At 38.6% G+C, this 22,653-nt stretch overlaps 3 protein-coding genes and 1 long non-coding RNA gene across 7 annotated transcripts; 2 read left to right on the forward strand and 2 right to left on the reverse strand.

Moving 5' to 3' along the window:
* Positions 1-1,683: 1,683 nt before the first annotated feature.
* Positions 1,684-9,595, forward strand: LOC136239525 (titin-like). 2 transcript variants are annotated; one of them, XM_066030267.1, is made up of 8 exons: positions 1,716-2,490; positions 3,104-3,412; positions 3,461-3,802; positions 4,199-4,543; positions 5,262-5,393; positions 7,052-7,177; positions 7,234-7,355; positions 9,363-9,595. In XM_066030267.1, exons 1-8 carry the CDS (start codon positions 2,226-2,228, stop codon positions 9,426-9,428), a joined length of 1,707 nt encoding a protein of 568 aa, XP_065886339.1. In that variant the 5' UTR covers positions 1,716-2,225; the 3' UTR covers positions 9,429-9,595. The 2 variants fall into 2 exon arrangements, with proteins under 2 accessions (XP_065886340.1, XP_065886339.1); XM_066030268.1 differs by lacking the exons at positions 7,234-7,355; positions 9,363-9,595 and having other exon boundaries at positions 1,684-2,490; positions 5,262-5,404.
* Positions 4,051-13,907, reverse strand: LOC136239529 (uncharacterized). Of its 3 annotated transcripts, XR_010693510.1 has the most exons (3): positions 13,526-13,907; positions 4,214-4,294; positions 4,051-4,161 (listed from the first exon to the last, which is right to left on the reverse strand). It is a non-coding gene; the product is annotated as an uncharacterized lncRNA (long non-coding RNA). The 3 variants fall into 3 exon arrangements; XR_010693509.1 differs by having other exon boundaries at positions 4,051-4,231; XR_010693508.1 differs by having other exon boundaries at positions 4,051-4,294.
* On the forward strand, positions 13,600-21,538 carry LOC136239524 (phosphopentomutase-like). The gene is made up of 18 exons (XM_066030266.1): positions 13,600-13,764; positions 13,809-13,976; positions 14,023-14,122; positions 14,168-14,235; positions 14,288-14,376; positions 14,421-14,505; positions 14,557-14,664; positions 14,713-14,885; positions 17,819-17,942; positions 18,095-18,160; positions 18,215-18,416; positions 19,410-19,492; positions 19,593-19,686; positions 19,871-20,000; positions 20,571-20,661; positions 20,714-20,818; positions 21,082-21,215; positions 21,270-21,538. The coding sequence occupies exons 2-18, from the start codon at positions 13,809-13,811 to the stop codon at positions 21,367-21,369; spliced, it is 1,920 nt and encodes a 639-aa protein (XP_065886338.1). The 5' UTR covers positions 13,600-13,764; the 3' UTR covers positions 21,370-21,538.
* Positions 21,502-22,653, reverse strand: LOC136239528 (oxygen-dependent coproporphyrinogen-III oxidase-like). Its single transcript, XM_066030272.1, has one exon. It carries the CDS (start codon positions 22,624-22,626, stop codon positions 21,556-21,558), a length of 1,071 nt encoding a protein of 356 aa, XP_065886344.1. The 5' UTR covers positions 22,627-22,653; the 3' UTR covers positions 21,502-21,555.

Consider the following 22,653-nt stretch of genomic DNA (forward strand, 5'->3'; position numbering starts at 1 on the left):
AAAACAGAAATCTGATATGGATGAGTGGAATTGTCAATAATACGTTTAATTTGTTGGCCATATGGATAGCTGACTTCCCAAGAGACATACAAAGAGTACTTTAAAAGTTTTAAGTTTCCTATAAAAAGGCATTCAAGCTTGATGTGTTCTCCTACGACTGTCATAATATTCTTTTGTCGTCCAGCCAGACTACCTGAGTCCTTACATACAATAGGATCTGGAAGAGAACACAATAATAATAATAAACAACTTTATATCAATCTAAAGGAGTAGTATAGCAAAGAATGGGCGGGCACCCAAATTTTCCCCAAGACAGCCGGTGACACCTTTTTTTCCCTTTTTTTCCTGCTTGCCATTGCTGTAATGAATGATAATAGTGTACCTTAGCAGTGAACTATTCATTGAGCTGAGCTCAAGATTGAGATTCATAAAGTTCACTTGAAAAACTGTGACGTACATCAGCTGATACTACATATGCTCCAGATCAGTATTAATTTCCATTTAAAGCACATCATCACATGATCAACAGTTAAGGTGGAATGGATTGATGTAGGGCCTGAAATTATGTTTTGGAATGAATCCTGTTCTGTTATGTGGTTGGACATACTCAATAATACCAAGAGTTCTCCCATTACTATATTATGAACCTTTGATAATACTATACAAAACTTTCTAAAAGTGTTCAGACATTAGCTCAGAATCAGCTGATGTCTGACCATAATTTCAGGCTTTGCTGATGAAGAGAGACTGATGTGAGAGGAGCATGCTTTGGTAGTCTATTGTTTTACAGAATTACTGCATTGGAAGCAACAGCATGGAGTGGTAGTTGAGTGGTTATGACTGTGATGGATGAAGTAACACCACACAAGTCAATAAATTCAGTGAATGATGAATTGGCAGCAGAATGAAACTACATCTCGGAGATAGGCAGAGCTGTGTAAAAACAAAAATTAAGCTAGTGAAATAAGCTATGGGAACAATAGTGTACTATACAGTTAGCTAGCTAGGTATGCTTACACACTTTAACCACAGATAAAAAAAAATTGTGGTGAATCTAAAATGCCTAATTGTCTACCCACTAGTTGATCTAATAATTGTTTCATTTTTCAGCAACAGGAAGTGAACGCTATTATACTATATAGTCCCTTACCTTTCGACATATCCTTCAAGTTTGTAGTGTCAGTGCCATACCATGCCAGGCATTGGTATTGAACACCTAGCTGAATGCCAATGATGCCAGCAGCCTGTCTTGTCAAGAAAGTAGGCTAACAGTAAGGACATTTTGTTTTTGGCTTTGCCAATTTTCATTTGAAGAATGTAGTAAACAACCTCTGGCGAGACCACAGGTTACTAACTATTTAGTAACCCCACCACAGGTTTTTATTGGATTTAGTAACCGCAGACATCAAAGGAAATATTATGTAAGTAGACTTAGGCAGTGCAAAGTTAATTATAATTTATGTTTCTGGTCCCTACCAATTCCCCAAAACCAGGCTTGTTTTTTTTTTTTTTACAATTCTTTGATGTGGTACTCTACATTTGACATAGCAGTACATGGAATTATAGGGAAAAACAAAGTTAATGTATAAAGGTAGTGTATCTTTGTAAAAAAAGAGTGTAGAGTGTGTACAAGACATGAAAACCTTTCAACAGATATAAAATATAATAAATTATAGTATGGTGATTGCACAATTCAAGGAGCTTTTTGCAATGATCAAGACATAGTAGATGCTGTCCCAAGTTCTGCTAGTTAAGTGGAGATTAGCTCTGCATTTATAGCATGGCATAGCTAGATTATACAGAATAGGAAGGACTGTCTGTAAGAGGACATAGTAAATGAGTAGCTACCAAAAAGTATACACAGTTAACAATAGGTAAGTATCCACATGAGTCTATAGGCAGCTACAGCAACTGACGCTTCTGATAGCCCCCAACACACAGTCCCAATAAGTGGGTTTAGTGCCATGCATGTTTGCAGACAGTAGTGCACAATCCCTCTATACATGAGCTTGGCTCCAGTAAGTTTCTTTAGTGTGACAATTGTGTTTCTAGTTGGCTTGCATGCACATGTGAGGTCAGACCCCGATATTCAGATGATATCCACCATATAGACCTGGACGAAATATGATCTGGATGGCCTTACCCGCTGGTTAGTACACTGTGAACACCTTAGACCTAATGTGTATACGTTTTTGTGATGAATTCTAGCAACTTTGAACTTTTGTATGATTGTGTGTGTAGTGTTATCAACAAATGTCACCATCACATCATCCCCACAATTGGGAGTGGACACAGTGTGTGATAACCAAGATGTGACTCTGATGTGTCATACTGACCAGACCACAGGTAACATGATCACCTGGTACTGGTCCAACCAATCACAACATGGAGACACTGTCACTGTGGTGGCCAAGATGACTAGGGTAGTGTACACTTGTGCAGCTTCTGGCAAAGAAGAGCACAAGGCTAGTGTCACTGTTGTAGCTAATGGTAAGAAGCTATATAGAGCAGTATCTGGGTGGGGATCTGTTGAATGTGGACACTTCAGGACACCTACATCCAGACACTTGTCCCTTAGTACATACTAGAAAATTAAGATACCTTGATAAACAGGTCACTATTAGCTGTTTCACTGGAAACTGTTTCATAATCCAGACACTTAGTTAAGGTCCTGAAGTATTCCTTAATACTTGAAACGGTCTTTGCACCTTTGGTTGGCCTCAAAGGCATCCATATTGTACAGTTAGGTAACAGTATCAAGGTCCACTTCCAGTTATATTTGTTAAATGCCTTCTGTCACACTTGCACTTTAGGACCTTGACAACTTTTTCAAAAACTGCATTTGTATAAGAGTTTGTAGATACCTCCTATCAGAGGTAATTATTAAGTCCTTTTTCTCGGAGGACGAGAACTCTAGTGCAGCCATCATGCACTACCCCATCAGGTACACATAAACCTTGTTGTAATGACTTTGTGCATTACACTGGGACTGTAACCAAAGTACTAAGGAGTCAAGGAGTGTTGGCTGGGCTTGAAACTGGTGAATTTTTTTCAAAAGGGAAAATGTGGCTGATCCTGACTGCTCTAAATGTTTTGGTTATAGGTACTCCACCTGCAGTTAAAAGATACAACTTTAATCCTTACATTTTGAAATACGAGGGAAGCAATTTAACCTTAGTTACTGAAATAACCAGTGATCTACCATTGTCCAGTGGTGACATAAAGTGGGTAGGATTTCACCGACCTTTACCCTCAACTTCTGTGGTAGATAACTACACTACTGATGGAGTACTATACAGTAGACTATCACTATATGAGTTGTCATTTGAAGATGACAGTGGCAACTATACCAACATTGTTAGTAATAAGTGTGAAACCTACTCTGTATCTGTGTACATTGATGTAAGGAAAGGTAGGGGACTTGATTTGTTATTAAGCCACTTTACATCTTATCTTTCAGCTCCTATTGTGTGTAAGAATCCAGGTATATTGGTCTCACCACAACGCAATCTCATGACAGTTAAAGGAGAATCTATTATGCTCTCCTGTCAATTTAGAGGGAACTTAAAAACATTAGATGCTTCTCTCACAAGCTATTGGAGTATCACACCTTATGGTCAGACTAGTAATAAAACTGACATAATGGACAACTCTACCTACCCATATCTTATTGGTGTTTATCAAATTGAAGACTGTAACTTCACTAACCAGTTGACCATTCAAAGTGTTCCAATGTATCATGTTAATTTGACTTGTGTGGAATCACTTGATGGGAATAGATATTCACACACATCTGAGCTCAGTAAGTGTGACAACTAAATAAAGTATACATTAATACTGCATCTCAGCATGTCATGTGCCATACCCATGTTGTGTGATAATTGAGTCATATTGCAACCTGTTAATATAGTATGTAATCGCTGATGGGACTCCTGTTAAGTAAACCGTGCAGGTAAAGGAGTTATGTTATGCCTGTTGCCAGTAACATTATTGGGAGGTGTTGAAATATGATCAAAGAGAAATAGTCACTGAAGAACCCGCTACAATGTATTAATGCTGTATAATCACATTCGTTTACATGTATACCATTTCACATATCAGTTGTAACAGTTTTCTCATAATCAGCTGCCCAATTCAGTAGCAAGATTTCTTTGTCTTTTGCTGCAATGTTATAACTTGTATATGCTCATCCATACAGCTGTGTTTGACCTACCAAAAGTCACTGATGATCCTAAGGAACACATCAAGGCTAAACTCAATGACAGTATATCACTTCAGTGTCAGTTTAGAGCACCTATTGAGGTGACAATAGTGGTGTGGTTAAAGGATAATTTACCAGTGAAGAACACACAACACTACAACATCATTACTACCACTAATCCTGGAGTAGATGACTTGATTGTGTCTAACCTAAATATCAATACTATCACTAGTGAAGATGAAGGCACTTATACTTGTTACTGCTACTACAACAGAACAATGGTCACATCCAGTAAAAATGTTATTTCTAATAAAGTATCTACAACACTACATCTTAGGCAAGGTACGTAGTGTGTAGGTGATTGTGCAGAAGAGGTTGGTCACTTCTATACAATATCAAACATCTTGTGATACAGCTCAACCCTGACACCTCAGTATCTAGTATTCTAATGTACGAATTGTTTGTATATATATGACATATCACAGAGCTCCTACAGCCCCTACCCCAGCACACTGTGTGTTTCCTAGCTAAGAAACAAGTGCTCCATTATGCATGCTTCTCATGAATGGACTTCAAAACAACAGTACCAGTTTCAAGCACCATATTTGGCTTGTGCAATCCCACATGATGTATATACGTACGTATGACCAATCTTCTCTGGTGATGACCGTATTGGACTGGTTAATAGCCGCAGCTACTATACCTTTCAGCAAGGAAAACCCTGTGGCTACTATGGCTTGTGTGGCAGCAGCCCGCAGCATTTATACAGCAGATTCATGAGTAATTGACCTTGTTTATTCATCCTTCAATACTGTCATTCATTTTAAATTCTCTTTTTTTCCCTGGCTTAAAACAACTCCTTTGCCTGGTTTCTGCTTCAAACGTGTCTTATCAACAGTTGTATGAGTATATTCAGATACAAGCCGCAGTTCTTGTCCAAGGGTGGCTCTCAGGACAATAATTCTAGGCTGTGGAGTGGCTACTGCTATCTGGGAGTGGCTATTAACTGGTCAAATATGGTATGTGTATTAGTAGTTTGATATGGTCCCTACTATACCAGGAGGACACAACACAGTGGGTTGGAAGAAACATATTGGATATTTTTTGGCTGTGGCTGGCGTCCTAGCACTAGTGATACTGTTTGTATTGTGCTGTGTTTATCATCAATGCCGTCACCATGATGATAGGAAAGGTGAGAACTAAGTAAGTAATTCATGAGTTACACATATAAACTTGAAAGCAGTACACTCACTTGGTATTGCGAAACACAGATACCCTTTGTGAACCATACAAATTGATCTACGGATCTTCTACAAAATTTGAAGGGACAAATTAATGTTTCCTTGCATTTTTGTAGTTTTCAACACATGTTAACAAAGTCTTAAAGTGACATGTCATAGTAAGACAATGTAAAGGTGTTAGAGAGCTCAATCCATGGTGGGTAAGTATCTAAAAACCAACCGACTGAACTAATTATTACTTCCCCTACCAATCAGTAACCCCGTAATTATATTGTAATGCGTTAATCCTCAAACTGAGGCAGCACATTTTTGGAAAGAAATACAAGTTGAGTAGACAAAAAGAACATATGGGAAAGTTTAGTTGGGTGAAGTTTGGCATTTTTTGTGGTTTCAAAACCCAAAACGTTTTCCCACTAAATTATTTACAATTTTAATCTTTACTGCAAAGTTGTACTGTGAATCGTAGTTCCGCAAAACTTTCCCATTTATGGTATAAAAAATTAAACATACAACTACTCTAATAGAACAATCATTGACAGCTCTTGTACCCTATTAGAGTTTCAACTGTATCAGTAGGCCCCTCGAGGAGTCACCCAAGTTTGCACTTTAAACTATATTTGTACCAATAGTTGGATCAACCTATTAGATATCAGGCTTTCAGTTCAGTTTGTTGGTTTATTTATAGAAATAAACAGTTATATTTTACAATGTTGCGGTTTTTGATATACTGACTGGTTACAAATATTAAGAACCAAGATTAGCACATTTATCAAACTAAGTGTGGGTTGAAGGAAAGCATACCCTAGTACACCTCTGTTGTACTTCTGACCCTATACCATAAATGATGAAAATTTGGTGTGACTAAAGTTTGGTGGATTTAGTGAATTAAGGAAATTCGCCAAACTTTAATTATATTGTTCTGTATGGCAAATTCACCATACCATATAGTGGGATTTCGTGCAAACAAATTTTCTTGTAAAAATAAAAACATGCAATACTTAATCTCGCGAGGTGACAAATTCGCGACATTAACAGTGAGTGTTCAATGAAAGTTAGTCTGAAATAGGTGTGTTAACCATGTTTCTTTTTTAATTTATAGAGATCCCAGGAACAGAGCAGCTATTCAGCAATGAAACATGTGTTGTGTAGGGAATGAGCAATTATATATGATCAGCAAGTTGTTATGTACATAAAAAGGCAACTGGTTTGTTGTCCAATGTTCCAACACAACAGTTTTATAGGTACTAAAAACCTCACGATAAACAAAACTCCACATAATGAAATATGTTGCAAATTTTAATGTTGTGAAGTGACCAAAATGCAAGATTTCCTGGGAAAGTATGGTTCCCTAATATAGGGAAACTTCCCGGAAAATGTATTTCCCTATTATAGGGACACTTCCCTCGAAAATTTCCCTGATTTTAGGGAAGTTTTCAGGCGATTTTTAGAAATCCTTGCAATAAAAATCCACTCTACAGTAATTTTATCCGTTAACCTGTTTTGTATGCTGATTCGCTAAACTTAAGTCACACCAAATTCTTGTCAATTATGGTCTTAAAATGCTGTGTCCCCTGTACGGCATATCATATCTTGTTGAAATGTTGGACAGGTATCATAATTAATGACAACAGCGAATCCAGTGATGATGACGACGACGACGATGATGATATAGATCATTCCTTGTTCGATCCTGTCCAAATTGATGATACCCACTCACCTGTAGAAGTGTCCTCAGGTATACATGAATTAGTCAAAATATATTGTGTCATTGTTATAATTATTGTCATGTAGACTTTGAGAGGTCTTCTAGTTCAGTCATCCAAGTAACTTCTGTCACTGTTATTGTTGCTGCTGAAGTACTTCCTCCAGGCTACGACAGCAGTCCTTTACCACGACGAGTTACTAGTGGAATGGTAAGCGGTGAAGTGATGCTACTGAATGCATTAGGGAATAGTGCTAGTCACCAATTACGTATGACATCATTTCATTTGGTGCTTTAATTCCATACAGTATTAATGTATATTGTACTTTGTGTGGGAGGGATCAAAGTGCCAACTTGTACTGTGTTTTCCATACAGTATACTGTATAGCCAATTACTGTGTGTTACAGTTAAAGCACTGCCACAAGTATGTACAGAAAATATAGTACTAGAGGGGTTGAGGGGCTAATACAGCATGAGGTGAAGCCAAGTGCTGTATTTGCCTCCGGAGTGCATAAACAGTGTTAAACTGTACTTCCTGGTTGTCTTGCTAGGAACTAGGCCTGAGCCTATCATGCTTTTGAAATTTCCTATTATGCTTTTGAGCAATGATCTAACGTTTCCCCTGTTATGCCCAGTTGTGTCCCATTATACTCCAAGTATGCCCATTTAAACTGTGTTTTTTTAGAGTATCTATTAGTACATGCGGTGACTGTTCTATTAGAGTGTATCGATCTTTCCTTCACAACGTAGCTGTAAATCTGACTTTACTGTGTTTGCACACTATCCCAATCTGAAGAAGTTAACTTCTCTGATAACCAATGCATAACAATTGTGCCTATTGTGCTGGCATTATGCTCGATGCTTTGGTTACCCAAATTACGTTGGCACAATCGGAGCAGGCCTGCTCAGAACAATTTTCTTAAGTATCCGAATGGCTTCAATTTCAGTGATCAGACTATCAGTAAGTTCTGTCTGTGTGGGGTTGTTGCTGAACTGTATGACTCATACAGACAGTTACGCAACTAATTGGTAATGTATGGAAAATGTAGTATGATGCAGCACTTTGATCTTCCCACGCAAATTATGGGCTAATACGCAGTTATGTAAGGAATGTTACAAAAACAACCCCACTCCGATAGCACCATTGATCACATGCGTGGCATTGTAAATCGCTAAAACTACCCAAACTTGTCCTACCTCATTAACACATACCCTCATTCTGTAGTTTCTGTACACAGCGGTGCTTATTTATGGTTTGACCAATTCAGCAATTCAATACAGTAGACTTTTGTCACCTTTAGTACCAAGTTTGTATATCTCACTTAAGTGAACGTCATGTTAGGAGTGAAAATGCAGAGCAGCACAAAAATAGCTTTTAAAGCAAACATCTGTAAAAGATGTTGTGGATGGTACAGCAGCTTATTAGATATACTATATGTGACTGTCTCATCAAAAACCCGACTTGTTCACACAATTTAAAAAAAAAATATTATTCACTCAGCAATATCAGCAGAGTCCAAGGAATGGACCACCACAGTTTCAGCCTTCTGTAGTATGTGGTTTTGTAATTATAGCAATAGACAGTAGGAAGAGCAAAGCAATCGATTTGTACAGTGACGATACTGAAAATAAACTGCAGGCGCTTACATTCGCAGCCATAACTTTCGTTTGGATTAGCCTACAATGTTGCAACTTGGCTTAAAACGTTCACCATGGATCAGCACATCAGCCAAGGTATAGTATTAGCCCTGTAGACACTTGTGCATATGGATATGAAGGCAGTTTGGTAGAAGAAACGATGACAATCTTGTTTACGTTTACCGCATCGTAAACAAATGCACGTGACATGCATACTGTTGGAGCTAGAAAAACGAAACAAAGATTTTCGAACTCTCCATGAACAGGCGAATAAGATGGTATATAGTTTTAATCGATTTGACTCTTCCTTCTTCAAGTGCTGGCCCAATAAAAACTTGCATAGTTTTTTTTGTAGCTTGCATAATTTTACGAATTATTTTTAAATTTCGTATTTCTCAATACGCATGCTTGTGAAAACAAGTCGGGTTTTTGCTGAGACGGTCACATATTATATTCTGTTTAGTCTAGTAACTTAATTGTCAATATCGGTGACTTACACTAAAACCATTGTGACAAATGAAATGTGGGAGTGCTTTGAAGACGTTTATTACTCGCTGTGATGTGTTTTGTCCATGACAGGGTACTGAACGTCTTATTATACACGAAGGTCGTGTCCAACAATCAGTCTCCATGGTAGATAACTGAACTTAAGACTTTTTTTTTTTTAAGGCACATGTACAGTAGTGTATTCATTCCTCAGAACTAGTTTTGTACTTTATTTTTGTTAACTTGTGTATGTGGTTCATGATTGGAATGTAAAGCATTTTGTGTGAGTAAATCATGTTTGACAAACAATCTCTTAGAGTAACAGATATATGCATGAGGTTTAAAGTCAGTGTTAAAATCTGTGTAAGGGTCTGGCAGTTGGCGTAATCTCATATACCATTCTAGAGAAGTATTTCTCTAAATTTGAGGTATTTGATGTCAGAAATAGGGCACAGGCATTTACTCAGAAGGATTACAGGTGGATTTTAGGAACTGTTGAACCGTTTGACAAGATCACACAGCTATCTTAACATCAAGGATAACAACAGCAAGCAAATTTAACTACAGAATTGATTATTCTGTTTGTCATCCAAGCTACCTATCATGTAGTGTACTTTATTTATGCGTGGATAGAATATTCCCATCCCTTTCTACTAGAGAGATAAACGTCATAATAATTCGACAATTACATGTACAGGGGTCAGGAGTCTAGTCTCAAGTTACAAAAAAGTAACAATAACTGAAAAAAATAATACTTTTAGTTGTAATTGTAACAGGTAAAGAAGGCTGCATAAAAAATATATATATATTAAATATCAACAGATCGACTATATCCCATGATGCTAAAGCCCAAGAGTTAAATATCCTGCACAAACAGGAGATGCATGGCAACATGAGCTGCCTGCTGAAGTATGCAAAGTATTGTAACTCTTTGGTAGATGGCCTATTATCTTGCTAAGCTTTGTAACAGTCACTGGCATGAAATGGCGTAGACAGCTAACTTCATTTGTAACAAGATCAACCAAAAATCCACCATGTTGAAGGTCACACAGCAATGAACCATAGCAATACGGTTCCTATTTGATGAAGCATAAAACTCTCTGGCAGTATAAGCAGGTTGTATATCAGTTTGCTTATGATAACTTCTGCTATTTCTTATTTAATGTGTAACTATGCCTACACTCAACATAAATTTAGTGCCTGGTCATAAAATGCTTCCCATTTCCAAACAGTTCAGCAAAATAGGCACGTTGCCAGGTTTTAACTTGACACATGTTCACAGGTCAGCTAGCTGAATGGGCTATAAACCGGTTTACAAACCGGTTAGGTTTCAGGGCACCTTAGCAGTTAACCTGATAGCATAGATATACAGACAAGTACTGTGTGGGAGGGATCAAAGTGCCAACATGTACTGTGTTTTCCATACAGTATACTGTATGGCCTATTATCCGAATAATTGTACTGTATGTTACAGTTAAAGCACTGCCACATGTATGTACAGAAAATATAACATGAGGGGGGATGTGTTGAGGGGCAGGAGGAGAAGCCAGAAGCCAAGTGCTGTATTTGCCTCCGGAGTGCATAAACAGTGTCATACTGTACTTCCTGGTTGTCTTGCTAGGAGCTAGGCTTGAGTCCATCATGCTTTTGAAATTGCCTTTTATGCTTTTGAAATTGCCTTTTATGCTTTTAAGCAATGATCTAAAATTTCCCGTTATGCTCCAATTATGCCCAGTTGTGTCTCATTATATTCCAAGTATGCCCATTTAAACTGTGTCTTTTAGAGTATCTAATGCATCTGTGAACATTCTATTAGTACGGTGACTGTTCTATTAGAGTATACTAGTCTTTCCTTCTATAAATCTGATTTTTACTGTGTTTGCACACTATCCCAATCTGTATCACTCAAGAAGTTTTAGCTTCTCTGATAACCGATGCACAACAATTGTGCCTCAATGCTTTGGCTACCTATTATGCCTCAAATTATGCTGGCATAATTGGTGCAGGCTTGAATTTTTTTTGAGTCCTGAATCACTTCAATTTTCAGTGGTTAAGTTCTGTGGTTGTTGCTTATCTGCATACTGTATGACTCATAGACAGTTATGCAGCTAATAGGTACTGTATGGAAAATATAGCACATACAATACAGCAGACTTTTGTCACCTTTAGTACCAAGTATTATATATCTCTCTTAAGTGAATGTCATGTTAAGAGTGAAAACGCAGAGCCAATTATCACCATGACTACCATTTTATTGACACCCTGTATTTCACTCAACGACCAATTATTGACAAACTTGCAAACTATGTCATACATCCCTGGAATCTTAGGGGAATATGCAGCCTGTGTGTTACAGAAGTGTTACAAATTTGAGGCCAGCTGAGCACAAAAGGATAGGCTGTTAATAAGACTAGCCACAAAAAAGTACAACTGTAAGATGTTGTGGAGGGTACAGCAGCACACTGATAGACTTTATGCTGTAAATATATTCTGGTTAGTCTAGTAACTTAACAACTATCATTGTCAGTATTGGTGACTTACTCTAAAACCATTGTGACAAATATGGAAGTGGTTATAGCCTTACATTCTGTGACAGGGTACTGAGTGTCTTATACATGAAGGTCATGTGCAACAATCAGCCTCCATGGTAGATAACTGAACATAAACTTAAAAAAAAAAAACATGTGTGCAGTCTTCATTCCTCAATACTAGTTTTGTACTTTATTTTTAATTCTTGTGTGTGATTGAAATGTAAAGCGTTTTTGTGATTAAATCATGTTAGACCGACAGTCAAGAAATTAATAACCTCTTAGAGTAACAGATGCACACATGAGCATAAATTATAAATCTCACACACATGATATATGGCATGAGGTGTAGGGTCAGTGTTAAATCTGTGCAAGGTCCGGCACTTGGATTACAGGTGGCTTCAAGTGATTTTGAGAAGTGACAGACCCTTTGACAACATCACACAGGTATCTTAAGATCAAGGTCAAGCAATTGTTTGTCATCCAAACTACCAATCATGTACTTATACATGGACAGTATGTTCTTCATAATTCACGCCCCTTTCGCGTATGTGATTTTTGGCACATGAAGCGCATAAAGCCCATAAACAGGTTGCATACTTCTGCTATTTCTGTGTAGCCTACACCATAGATAGTGATTCCAGAATTCCATATTTTTTGCATAAAATTTTCTCTGTGAATCTTCCATTGGAGAGTTGGCACAATCAATTTGCTGCCGTACGAGTGATTGATCAAACAATTGGATTGTTTCTAGGGTTTCTGGAGGCAAGGAATACAACGGTGCAGTTATTTTTCTACTACAAATATGTTTGTGTGGAGTTGTAAGATTATTTTGCAATATAGCCACCACAATGTTGTTCTCTTTGCAAGAAATGACCCAGCACATAAGTGTTTATGAGATCCTCAGGGAGCACGGCACAAGGCTATGCTAAATAAAAACTATTTCCATTAATTTTAAAATTCTCCCAAAATATAGATTTATATTAATCCCACACACAATACAAAAATGTTAAATTTTCTCCGCAGAAACTTGTATAGATGCAATCAAGAAGTCAAATGCATGGCATATACCCACCTTGTAAGACCTATGCTGGAGTATGCATTGTGTGTGTGGGACCCTTACTACGACAAAGATATCAATGCTTTAGAAATGGTGCAAAGAAGAGCAGCACGATGGGTCACATCAAATTATGACTGGCAAAGTGGAAACAGCATTTCTTCTACTTTAGAGGATCTTCAGTGGCAGTCACTTGCACAGAGAAGGCAAACATTGGCTTAAATTATTTTTTAAGGCAGTTCATCATACATCAGGATTAAAAATCCCGGATCATTATAATCAAGAAACTTTAGTGCAATCAACTAGATCTTATCATCATTTACACTTCTCAATATCATTTATAAACACTAATCCGTACAAATTTAGTTATTCCCCAAGAACAATTGATGAATGGAATCATTTACCTCACCATTTACTTGAGTTGGAATCAGTCGATTTATTTGTAGTGAATGTAATTGCATGTATGTAAGTAATTAGCTAATCATGTACGTGTGTATTTGATTTTTCTTGGGGCTGGTCCCCCTGGACACATCATTAATTACTGGCTGTCCAGTATAATTAAAATAAAATAAACAATGATCTATACCATAAATTTAGTGCCTGGTTATAAAATGCTTCCCATTTCAGCAAAACAGGCACACACTTTAAACATTACATCACGAACACGTTACCAGGTTTTAGCTTGACACGTGTTCACAGCGGGCCAGATCAGCTAGCTGAATGGGCAATAAACCGGTTTACAAACCGGTTAGAGAGGCCGGGTTTCAGTGGTTTGAATCCTTGATACCAACACACAGGAGAAGAAGGTTGGTTGTAGACTTGAAAACAAGAAGATTAAGCCTGAGCAACCTTCGCATTACGACTACGTTACTTCCTGAACTTACAAGTGACTTGGATCGACAAACTCAAGGTTATACTAGTAATCATATCTTCATTCGAACATAATACTCATAGATGCTGAGCGAAATCTCGAGCGAGATATTGAGTCACAAGCGAGGTCACAAGCCATGGCCACAAGATTTCCCCGCGCGAAAATTGGACTATCCCTTGGGAATCACGAGACTCACTTTAAGCATGGGGTCCACGAGGGAACTCGTAGAGCGATGGATGAGAGAAGACAAGGTGACCTTGTTGTAAGTATTCAACAACTGCTACTCGTGCGTTCCAGAATGAAGTGACTCGAGAAGAGATTCGTAAACTAAAGGAGGCGAACGATGAGGATGAATTAAGGGCGAGGCTCGGCTCGAGGATGGCGTTTGGGACAGCAGGTAATGTATCGTGGTCCAATATACAATGATTACACGATGTGACAGGTCTTCGCGCTGCCATGGGAGCGGGCTACAGTCGAATGAACCAACTCACAATTATTCAAACCACCCAGGTACAATATCGCCAAGTTTTAGATTCTTTCAATACATTTTTGTACCTTCTAGGGTCTCTGTGAGTTTATACTGAAGGAATTTAAGGATGCTAAACAAAGAGGGGTAGCCATTGGAAGAGATGCTAGACACAATAGTGAAATGTTAGTGTACAAACAACATGAAGTTTGTTTACTTTCTGTTTTAGCTTCGCAGCTCTAACAGCTTCAATATTTTTACACAAAGGATTTAAGGTGTATCACTTTTCAGAGATATGTCCAACACCATTTGTTGTAAGTAACATTAGCCCTCCCTGTCGCTGTGAATGAATGCTGATACTTTAGCCGTATGCTGTAAGGAAATATGGCTGTGTAGCAGGAGTCATGGTAACTGCGTCACATAACCCCAAGACTGATAATGGCTACAAAGTTTACTGGAGTAATGGGGCACAGGTTTGTAATTCCCTACTGTTGCCAGTAAGTGTCATACTGCTTTTACAGATAATCCCTCCCATTGACAAGGGTATTGCTAAGAATATAGAAGATAATCTCGAGGTGTGGCCCGAGTCTTGGAGTACAGAGATCATGAAGACAAGCCCTGACCTGTGTTTGGACCCTTATGATGATGTGTACAAGAGTTACTATAGTGATTTGACCCAGTGTGCACAACACAGGTATTGAATGGAGTACAGAGGTTATATAGTTGTGTACAGGGGATTTCAGCACTTTTTGTAATTTCATTGTAATTTTAAGTGAAATGCACAATGAGGTTGTGCATGTGTGTTTGCTATATTTGGCTATTCTTGAAGTGAAGTATCCTATGTTACCATCACTGTTAAAGAAATTTGTCATGTCTGAGGGATAAAAAATGTGGGTATCCACCACCATTGTGGTACCAAATAAATTGCTTGTAAAAACATGTATGCATACACATTTTGTATGGAATTGCAAGTGCTGAGACTCCCATATATTGTATTCATTACATCATTTGCAGATGTGTCTATCACAACAGTTTAGTCAGACTTTGCACTATCTGCATAGTGTGTTAATCGTGTGTTGTGTGTGTGTGTGTGTGTGTGTGTGTGTGTGTGTGTGTGTGTGTGTGTGTGTGTGTGTGTGTGTGTGTGTGTGTGTGTGTGTGTGTGTGTGCTATACGCATAGTAGGGTTGAGACAAATAGTTCGAAGCTTCGAAGCTTCGTTCGGTCTCATAACATTCGGATGCTCTTTTATCCCACCAAAGCTTCGTTACTATGGATACCAACATGTTAAACCAGTTGCACAAGTATTATCACTCCTTGTGGAAGCTGCCATTTACATATTTTTTGATGTAATTGTAGTTTAAACAATGGTTATACTGGAGCTATAACAAAGTGTAGGAGTTTGTGCTACAGTGTACACCCTAAGAACCATCAATTGTGGTCATTAATAGTTGACATGACATTTGCAACAAAGCTTCGAAGCTTCGGTAACATTTTGAAAAGAAGCTTCGGAGGATGTATTTGTACATTCGTTCCAACCCTAACGCATAGGCAAGTACCTCATGGTTGGGTGGGCCAGAATATAAAACTAATGCTCTGGAATTGAATTTCAGAGTATTTTGGTAGCAAACTGTGCTTGAATCATGCCATCAAGTGTATACTTATAGTTCTTACCTCTTTGTCAGTCACACACAACATTCCTAATAATATGGATTTTAGATGTGCTTATTATGATCACCATTCTGAAGCGTTACTGAGGAGTCAGTACATAGATAATAATGTTATGGACTTTGTACAAAGTTTATTATCCTATGATCAGTTGTGTGTAAGCAAATACGGTACTGCTCAAATGCAACATTGTCTTGCACGAGTGCAAGCGATTAAAACCCTTGCCAATTAAAAGGCGTTGCACCTGTTTTGTTTGTAAGTATTTATCCCAAACGAAATGGGATGAATACTTGCAAATGAAATGGGTGACACGCCCTTTAAATAGTGAGTTTTTTAATCGCTCATACTTGTGTGAGACCATTGTATTTGAGTGGTGTTGTAAATGTGTTATGGATTGTTGGTTGATTTATAGAGTCATCTGAAACAATGATGGTTAGAAGACAGTTGAGTACTTTAGAGATGGCTAGCCAAATTATTAAGAGGGAGAGGGCATGGCCCCCACTTGCCATGCTTATATGCTGTGCTGTTGTGTTTGTGCATAACAAACTTCAAAGATTTCTTGGGTTTAGAGGGTGCAAAACTTTACCATTGAGAAGGCTTAAACCTGTGAAGCAGAAACATAGCGCTTAAAAATTTCTGTTGGTTGGTTTTACTGATATCAACCTTTAAGTTTGCTTAAGGGATCTACCCCCCTTCCCCCATATCCCAGGATGTTTGTTTTGTTTTGCAAAGATTGAACTTAGTAGCACTTTAACCAATTTGACACACTACTGTTATATTGTATTTCCTAACACATGATGCTAAGACTTTCTTAAACAGAGCAAAGGGTATTTTCAGAAGAGTCAGACAGGGCAAAATCCCTAAACACACTAGGGTAGGGTAGTGTGCATAGGACATGCACTGTGTATGTAGTGTATCTGCATGAATGCATATGTGTAGTGTGGGTGGGTGTGTAGCGTGCACGTGTGTGATGTTGCAGACAAGGGGCACTGGCCTGGCAATCAGAAGGTTCCAAGTTCAATGTTGCCCACGTCACTGCTGTCATTGTTCCATTGAACAAGAAACCTTGCTCCAGTATACCCTGCTGTTATTTGGGACCTGGGGAAGCAAATGCCAACTGTCTACATCTCATGTAATGGGTGAAGATCCAGGTGGGACTTCAGGTGCCCACACCTTCACCAGTGAGACACAGTACATGTAGCCACCTGCACTTGAGCAGTGCACTGGTATTTCAGTGTTGGTTAACTGGGTAGGCATGACCGATAGCTGAAGGCTTTTTTTTTTGTTATTGGGTAAATGTCATTGTGTAGTCTACATGTTAGTGTGCATGTTTGCATTAATGTGTGTAGTGTAGTGTGTATGTGTGCTCTGTGTGTGTGCGCGTCTCACCATTTGGTGTGTGCTGTGTGTGTGTGTGTGTGCATCTCAGTCACCATTGAACAGCAGACCTTGTTTGGGATACCAATGCCAACTATCCATGTCTTGCATAGTGGGTAAATGTCCAGGTGGGATTTTGAGTGCCCACACCTTCACCTGTGAGACATAGTACAGCCTCCTACAAGTTACTGTATCATCACCTCCTATACATGATATGTTGTACATATTGTCAGTGTTGGGAATAACTCTGTTTAGTAATGTAACAAAGTAATAATATTACCTAATGCATAGTAATATTTAGTACACATTACAGCTAATGGTTATAGGTGTGAGTCCAGTATTGTCATTTATAGGCACGGCTGGCACATAGCTGAGCTAAAGTAAGGAAAGTAGCCCAGGTGTAAGTATGAGTGGGACCAGTACTGTAGCTAGCTAGTTGACTATTACAGAAAGTGACATATTAAGTTACTTTTCATTTGAAGTAATAAGTACTGTGTAGCTGTAACTTATTATATTGCTGTAGAAGTAAAGAGTAATGTGTTACATTGACCAAGTAACTTACCGAATACTGTGTTCTTGTTAGGGAGGATAATCCCAACACACCAGTCAAGTTCACATATACACCACTCCATGGTGTGGGACAGGAGTTTGCCACAGCTGCTTTCAAAGCTTTTGACTTCCCACCATTTTTATCAATACCAGAACAAGTGAGTAATGTCTACAACAGCTTACTTCATAGATATTTTTATTGCTAATTTTTTTTTGAGTGACTGAATGGTTTAGCTTACTGAGTCATCACTTGTCATTTCTAATGGGGTCACTAATTGAACTAATTTATTATGTCGATCTTCACCATTAGATGCAACCTGACCCTGATTTTCCGACAGTGACCTTTCCTAACCCAGAAGAAGGCAAGAGTGCATTAGTAAGTCTCTTATCCAGTTCTGTCTGTCAATATGAAGTCTTCATACTCCTTTAGGTGTTAGCTATGAAAATGGCAGATGCACACGGCTCTAGTATAGTTCTGGCCAATGATCCCGACTGTGATAGATTGGCCATTGCTGAAAAGGTCAATGGAACTTGGAGGATTTTTAATGGCAATGAAATTGGTGCCCTTCTAGCCAAGTGGGCATTAGATGGATATAAGAATAAGCTGGATAAAGAAGGTGCACTCTTTCAAGGTCTGTTTTATAAATAAAGCTACATTGCTCCATTGTATTTAGTGTTGCACCGATAATCGGTTGAATTATCAGTAACAACCGATATTAGCTAATTTTACAAGTATTGGTATCAGCTACGAAGCGGAAATAATTTACCGATTAACCGAAACCCACAATCAATTGTTAAATTGACGGCAATGAACAGGTGAAAGTAAAGAAGGTGGTGAATGTAACAGTAAGTGGTTTGCTGTAACTGTTTTGGCTTGTTTGTTTGCACAAGTATGGTTGCAAGGCTATAATAGGCTGTGTATAATTATTGGCCGCCCATGCAATTAGTTGATCACTCTTCACAAAGGGTCTGGAGTCCCACTAAAAACACTGTTTGATAAGCTGGCTTAGCTGTTTTATAACTACTTGGCTTCCTTTTCCATAAAAGGAGATAGTAGCTTAACTATACAAATCATTGTAAAAGTTGGCCGCCCACGCAACTAATTACATTGATCATTACAAATGCAGTTTATATACATAAACTTTGGGTGATTTTCTGCTCCTCCTCCTCTGTTCTGAAGAATTGAAGAATGTTGGTAAATATCGGCATATCGGTTACAGGAATAGGCAAATAATCGGTATCGGCAAATGTAAAAAAATGCATATCGGTGCAACACTAGTATTAAGTAGGTGGGTACTGTAACTCTGTAATAGTTCAAGAGGGAATGTTTTTGAGGTTGAATAACGTAGAAATTAAAAATAAAATAAAGATTTGCAAATAATCCAAAATTCAGATCTATAATACACTGTTAGTCCCAAATTGAAATGCTGTACGGTACATTAGGCAGGCCACTTTGTACTCAAATTACATGTACATTTGGGGATTGTCAAGTTGGCTGGTTTAGACAGGTGACCTTATTAAACAGGTAGCTAGATTAGGCTGGTTACATTACACATTTGGGGATTTTCAAGTAGATTGTAGTTCTTGCTACCTACAGAGTTGTTGATGTGTTACTCAAATTCTAGGTGACACTGTGTGGATGTTAAACAGTACGGTATCGTCACGGCTACTGCAGTCCATGGCCAAAATTGAAGGATTTCAACATGAGGTATTTCAAAATATTTCATCTTGTATTATAAATGCATGCCTGTATTTGCTGTTCTACTATATAGAAGATTCTATTGTGGGTTTAAATTCTATCCCAACAGGAAACACTGACAGGATTCAAATGGATGGGTAACAGATCATGTGAGAAACTAGCAATGGGCCACACTGTGTTGTTTGCTTTTGAGGAAGCCATAGGTAAACAGTGTTACTTGATGACAAGCAAGTGGCCAAGTACTTGTACTTCTGAGTACTAACTTGAATAGTGCTAATTATTGAAGTGCCTTAGTTTGTGTAAGATTTCTGCTGCATTGCTGTACTTGGTCCATGCCTGTTGCTTGAATATTATCCTCTCCATTACACCATTGTCTCATCCCTCTAGGCTTCATGTATGGTACTATGGTCCTTGACAAGGATGGTATCAGTGGCTTAGCCGTTGCTGCAGAGTATGCCACAACCCTCTACAAGAAGGGAACAAACTTTACTGGAGAGATAGAAATGATTTATCGAAAGTAATTTACTTGGTAACTGTTTGTAATGTTTTGTTATTGAATGATGTGGTGTGCCAGCCTGGGCCTCTTTGTAGTTCATTACTCCACTATAATAGTCCAATGCACAATCTAAAGAAAAATGAAGTACTGTGCTCACAAAAAATGCTAACTACCAAAGTACTCCACTCCTCAGCATTGATATGTATTTTTAAAGTTGAGCAGGCCAACCGTGTGAAGTCCAAATTTTTGCTAAGCTACTGTGATCCCTTAGTTCGTAAGGCACAAACAGTTTCTACATATGTATTGCAATTTGACAAAACCATTATTAACAAGACACTGTTTGCTCGAAAATATAGGGATTTGGATCTTGCATATATTACCTGCTGTACAGTGAAAAACAATCATGAGTATTCCCTTGAGAGTGTGTTCTACAAAAGTCTTATACCACCTTTCTTACATCTGCCACGTTGCATTGAAATAGTTCCAGTACATAGTTGCTCTACTCTGTGTGTGTTGAAACATTCTTAGAATTAGTGTTTTATATGAGGGAAATTCCTGAGAGAACTGTATAGTACACTTGGCCACTTACAGGTATGGAGTACACCACTCTGATAACTCATACTACATTTGTACTGAAAAAGAACGCATCAAGACTATATTCCAATCCATGAGAGATGTAAAGGTATGTTGTAGTGTGGTGTGTGGTTCAGTGACTATGTCTAATGTCCCATCAGTATGGTCCGAGATGTATCACCCTCCCTGGGGATCATGAAGTAAAGGTGACCAATGTTAGGGACCTCACTGTTGGCTATGATGAATCTACCCCTGATAAACAACCAGTAAGTGTGTCTGTCTGTAGGTAGTGTAGTGTGTTTGCATGTACCATGTCAGACACTATGTAAACATTTACATCTACAAGACTCTTTACTGGTCAATTGGTAAGAAATTACACACAACACTTGGCCTTTGTATAAGTGTCTATTGGTTACAGTATCACATTTCAGCCTTGAACACAAATCCCTACAAATCCTCAGAAATATTTCATTTATATAATGTAATTGTTGACTAGACAATTTGTAAGCTGGAGACATTTCTGTTGCAGAAACTACCTACAGATCGTGCCAGTCAGCTAATTACATGGACGTTTGACAACAACTGTGCATTCACTCTCCGTACCAGCGGCACAGAACCAAAGATCAAGTACTACTGTGAAATGTGGTCTGAACCAGGAGAAAGGTATTATACACTTGTACCATTTTATTTTTAACTCACTTTTTATATTTCGGTTAGCAACTTGATGCCACCCATGGATGTATCAGCAATGGCTAAAATCTGTGTTGACAGTTACTTAAAGCCCGAGGAGTACAAACTACAGGCACGAAAACACTAACACCCGATTTGATTACTTCTTGCTACTCAAGACGCAACATGACAGTTTATTGAGATTACCTCACTGCTATTAACACTTGTAACTGCTACTATGTGAGCTAGTGCATGTTTGACAATTTTTTTTAAACCTGTATATTTTTTATTGCTGTGATTAACTTGTGGAAATGTTATGTACTGCACAAGTTGGTTATACCCAGTCACGAGGGTTCCTCAGAACATCAGTTAATTCCTTCTCAGCACTGCCTTCTGTGGGAGTGTGCATGTACTCCCATCTTGCCGTCAGAGGTAGTGACATTAGGATACTCTCCACGCGAGCTTCTGGTGTTAGCAAACCAAACTTTGTTCCTCGATCATGTACAAGATTAAACTCAACATATCTTCCTCGTCGAAGTTGCTGCCACTGCTTTTGTTCCTCTGTAAATGGATCATTGACATGTTCACGAATTATTGGCAGGTAGGAAGGGATAACAGCATACGCACAACTTGATACAAAGTCAAACACAGCATCAGCACTTGGAGTATCTACGTCATCAAAGAAAATCCCACCAAGACCTCGTCGTTCACCTCTGTGGGTAACATGAAAGTAATCATCACACCACTTCTTGAACTTCGGGTAGTAGGTAGCATCATGCTTATCACAAGCTTCCTTCAAAGTGGAGTGGAAATGAATGGCATCTTTGTGGTTGAGGTAAGAAGGAGTGAGATCTGATCCTCCCCCAAACCACCACTGCTTTTCTTCCACAGTGTCCACTTCAAAGTAACGATAGTTAAAATGTACAGTTGGTACCATTGGGTTGGTGGGGTGGATGACACAGCTAATCCCAACAGCCATAAAAGGAAGTGATTGGTTGTCTGGTAGGTTTTTACCTCTGCTGCGCATTTGCTTGACTGCAGCAGGTGGTAGCTTGCCATGCACAACAGAAATGTTCACTCCAGCTTTTTCAAACACTTCTCCATCTTGCAGAACACAGCTTATCCCGCCGCCCCCCTGTTTCCTCAGCCACCTGTCTGGTTTAAACTTTTTGTTTGATGTCTCCACTGCCTCCAGCTCTCGACAGAGACGATTTTGCAAGTCCATACACATTTTTTCCATTTTGAACACCATCTTCTCTGGCTTAACCAACAGTTTCTCATCCGTTATCGGAGTTGCCATGTACTCGGAGCCATTTCTATTCCGATTAAACAACCACGTAGTCGCTACTGTTGCGCATCCAAAGATGCTAAACCTTCTAGCGAACATGCTAGTTACGTACGACATGTTTTCTCTCCAAACACACGTGACCAC

The sequence above is a fragment of the Dysidea avara genome, chromosome 11, assembly GCF_963678975.1.
Source record: "Dysidea avara chromosome 11, odDysAvar1.4, whole genome shotgun sequence".
In the NCBI taxonomy this organism is placed as follows: Eukaryota; Metazoa; Porifera; class Demospongiae; order Dictyoceratida; family Dysideidae; genus Dysidea; species Dysidea avara.

Coding starts and splice junctions, on each gene's coding strand:
- LOC136239524 (XM_066030266.1), top strand. CDS start 13,809: ATGCTGAGCGAAATCTCGAGCGAGATATTGAGTCACAAGCGAGGTCAC. Junction 14,665..14,712: donor ACTGGAGTAATGGGGCACAG/GTTTGTAATTCC, acceptor CTGCTTTTACAG/ATAATCCCTCCCATTGACAA. Junction 18,161..18,214: donor AAGAAGGCAAGAGTGCATTA/GTAAGTCTCTTA, acceptor ATACTCCTTTAG/GTGTTAGCTATGAAAATGGC.
- LOC136239525 (XM_066030267.1), top strand. CDS start 2,226: ATGATTGTGTGTGTAGTGTTATCAACAAATGTCACCATCACATCATCC. Junction 2,491..3,103: donor TGTCACTGTTGTAGCTAATG/GTAAGAAGCTAT, acceptor TTTTGGTTATAG/GTACTCCACCTGCAGTTAAA. Junction 7,356..9,362: donor GACGAGTTACTAGTGGAATG/GTAAGCGGTGAA, acceptor TGTCCATGACAG/GGTACTGAACGTCTTATTAT.
- LOC136239528 (XM_066030272.1), bottom strand. CDS start 22,626: ATGTCGTACGTAACTAGCATGTTCGCTAGAAGGTTTAGCATCTTTGGA.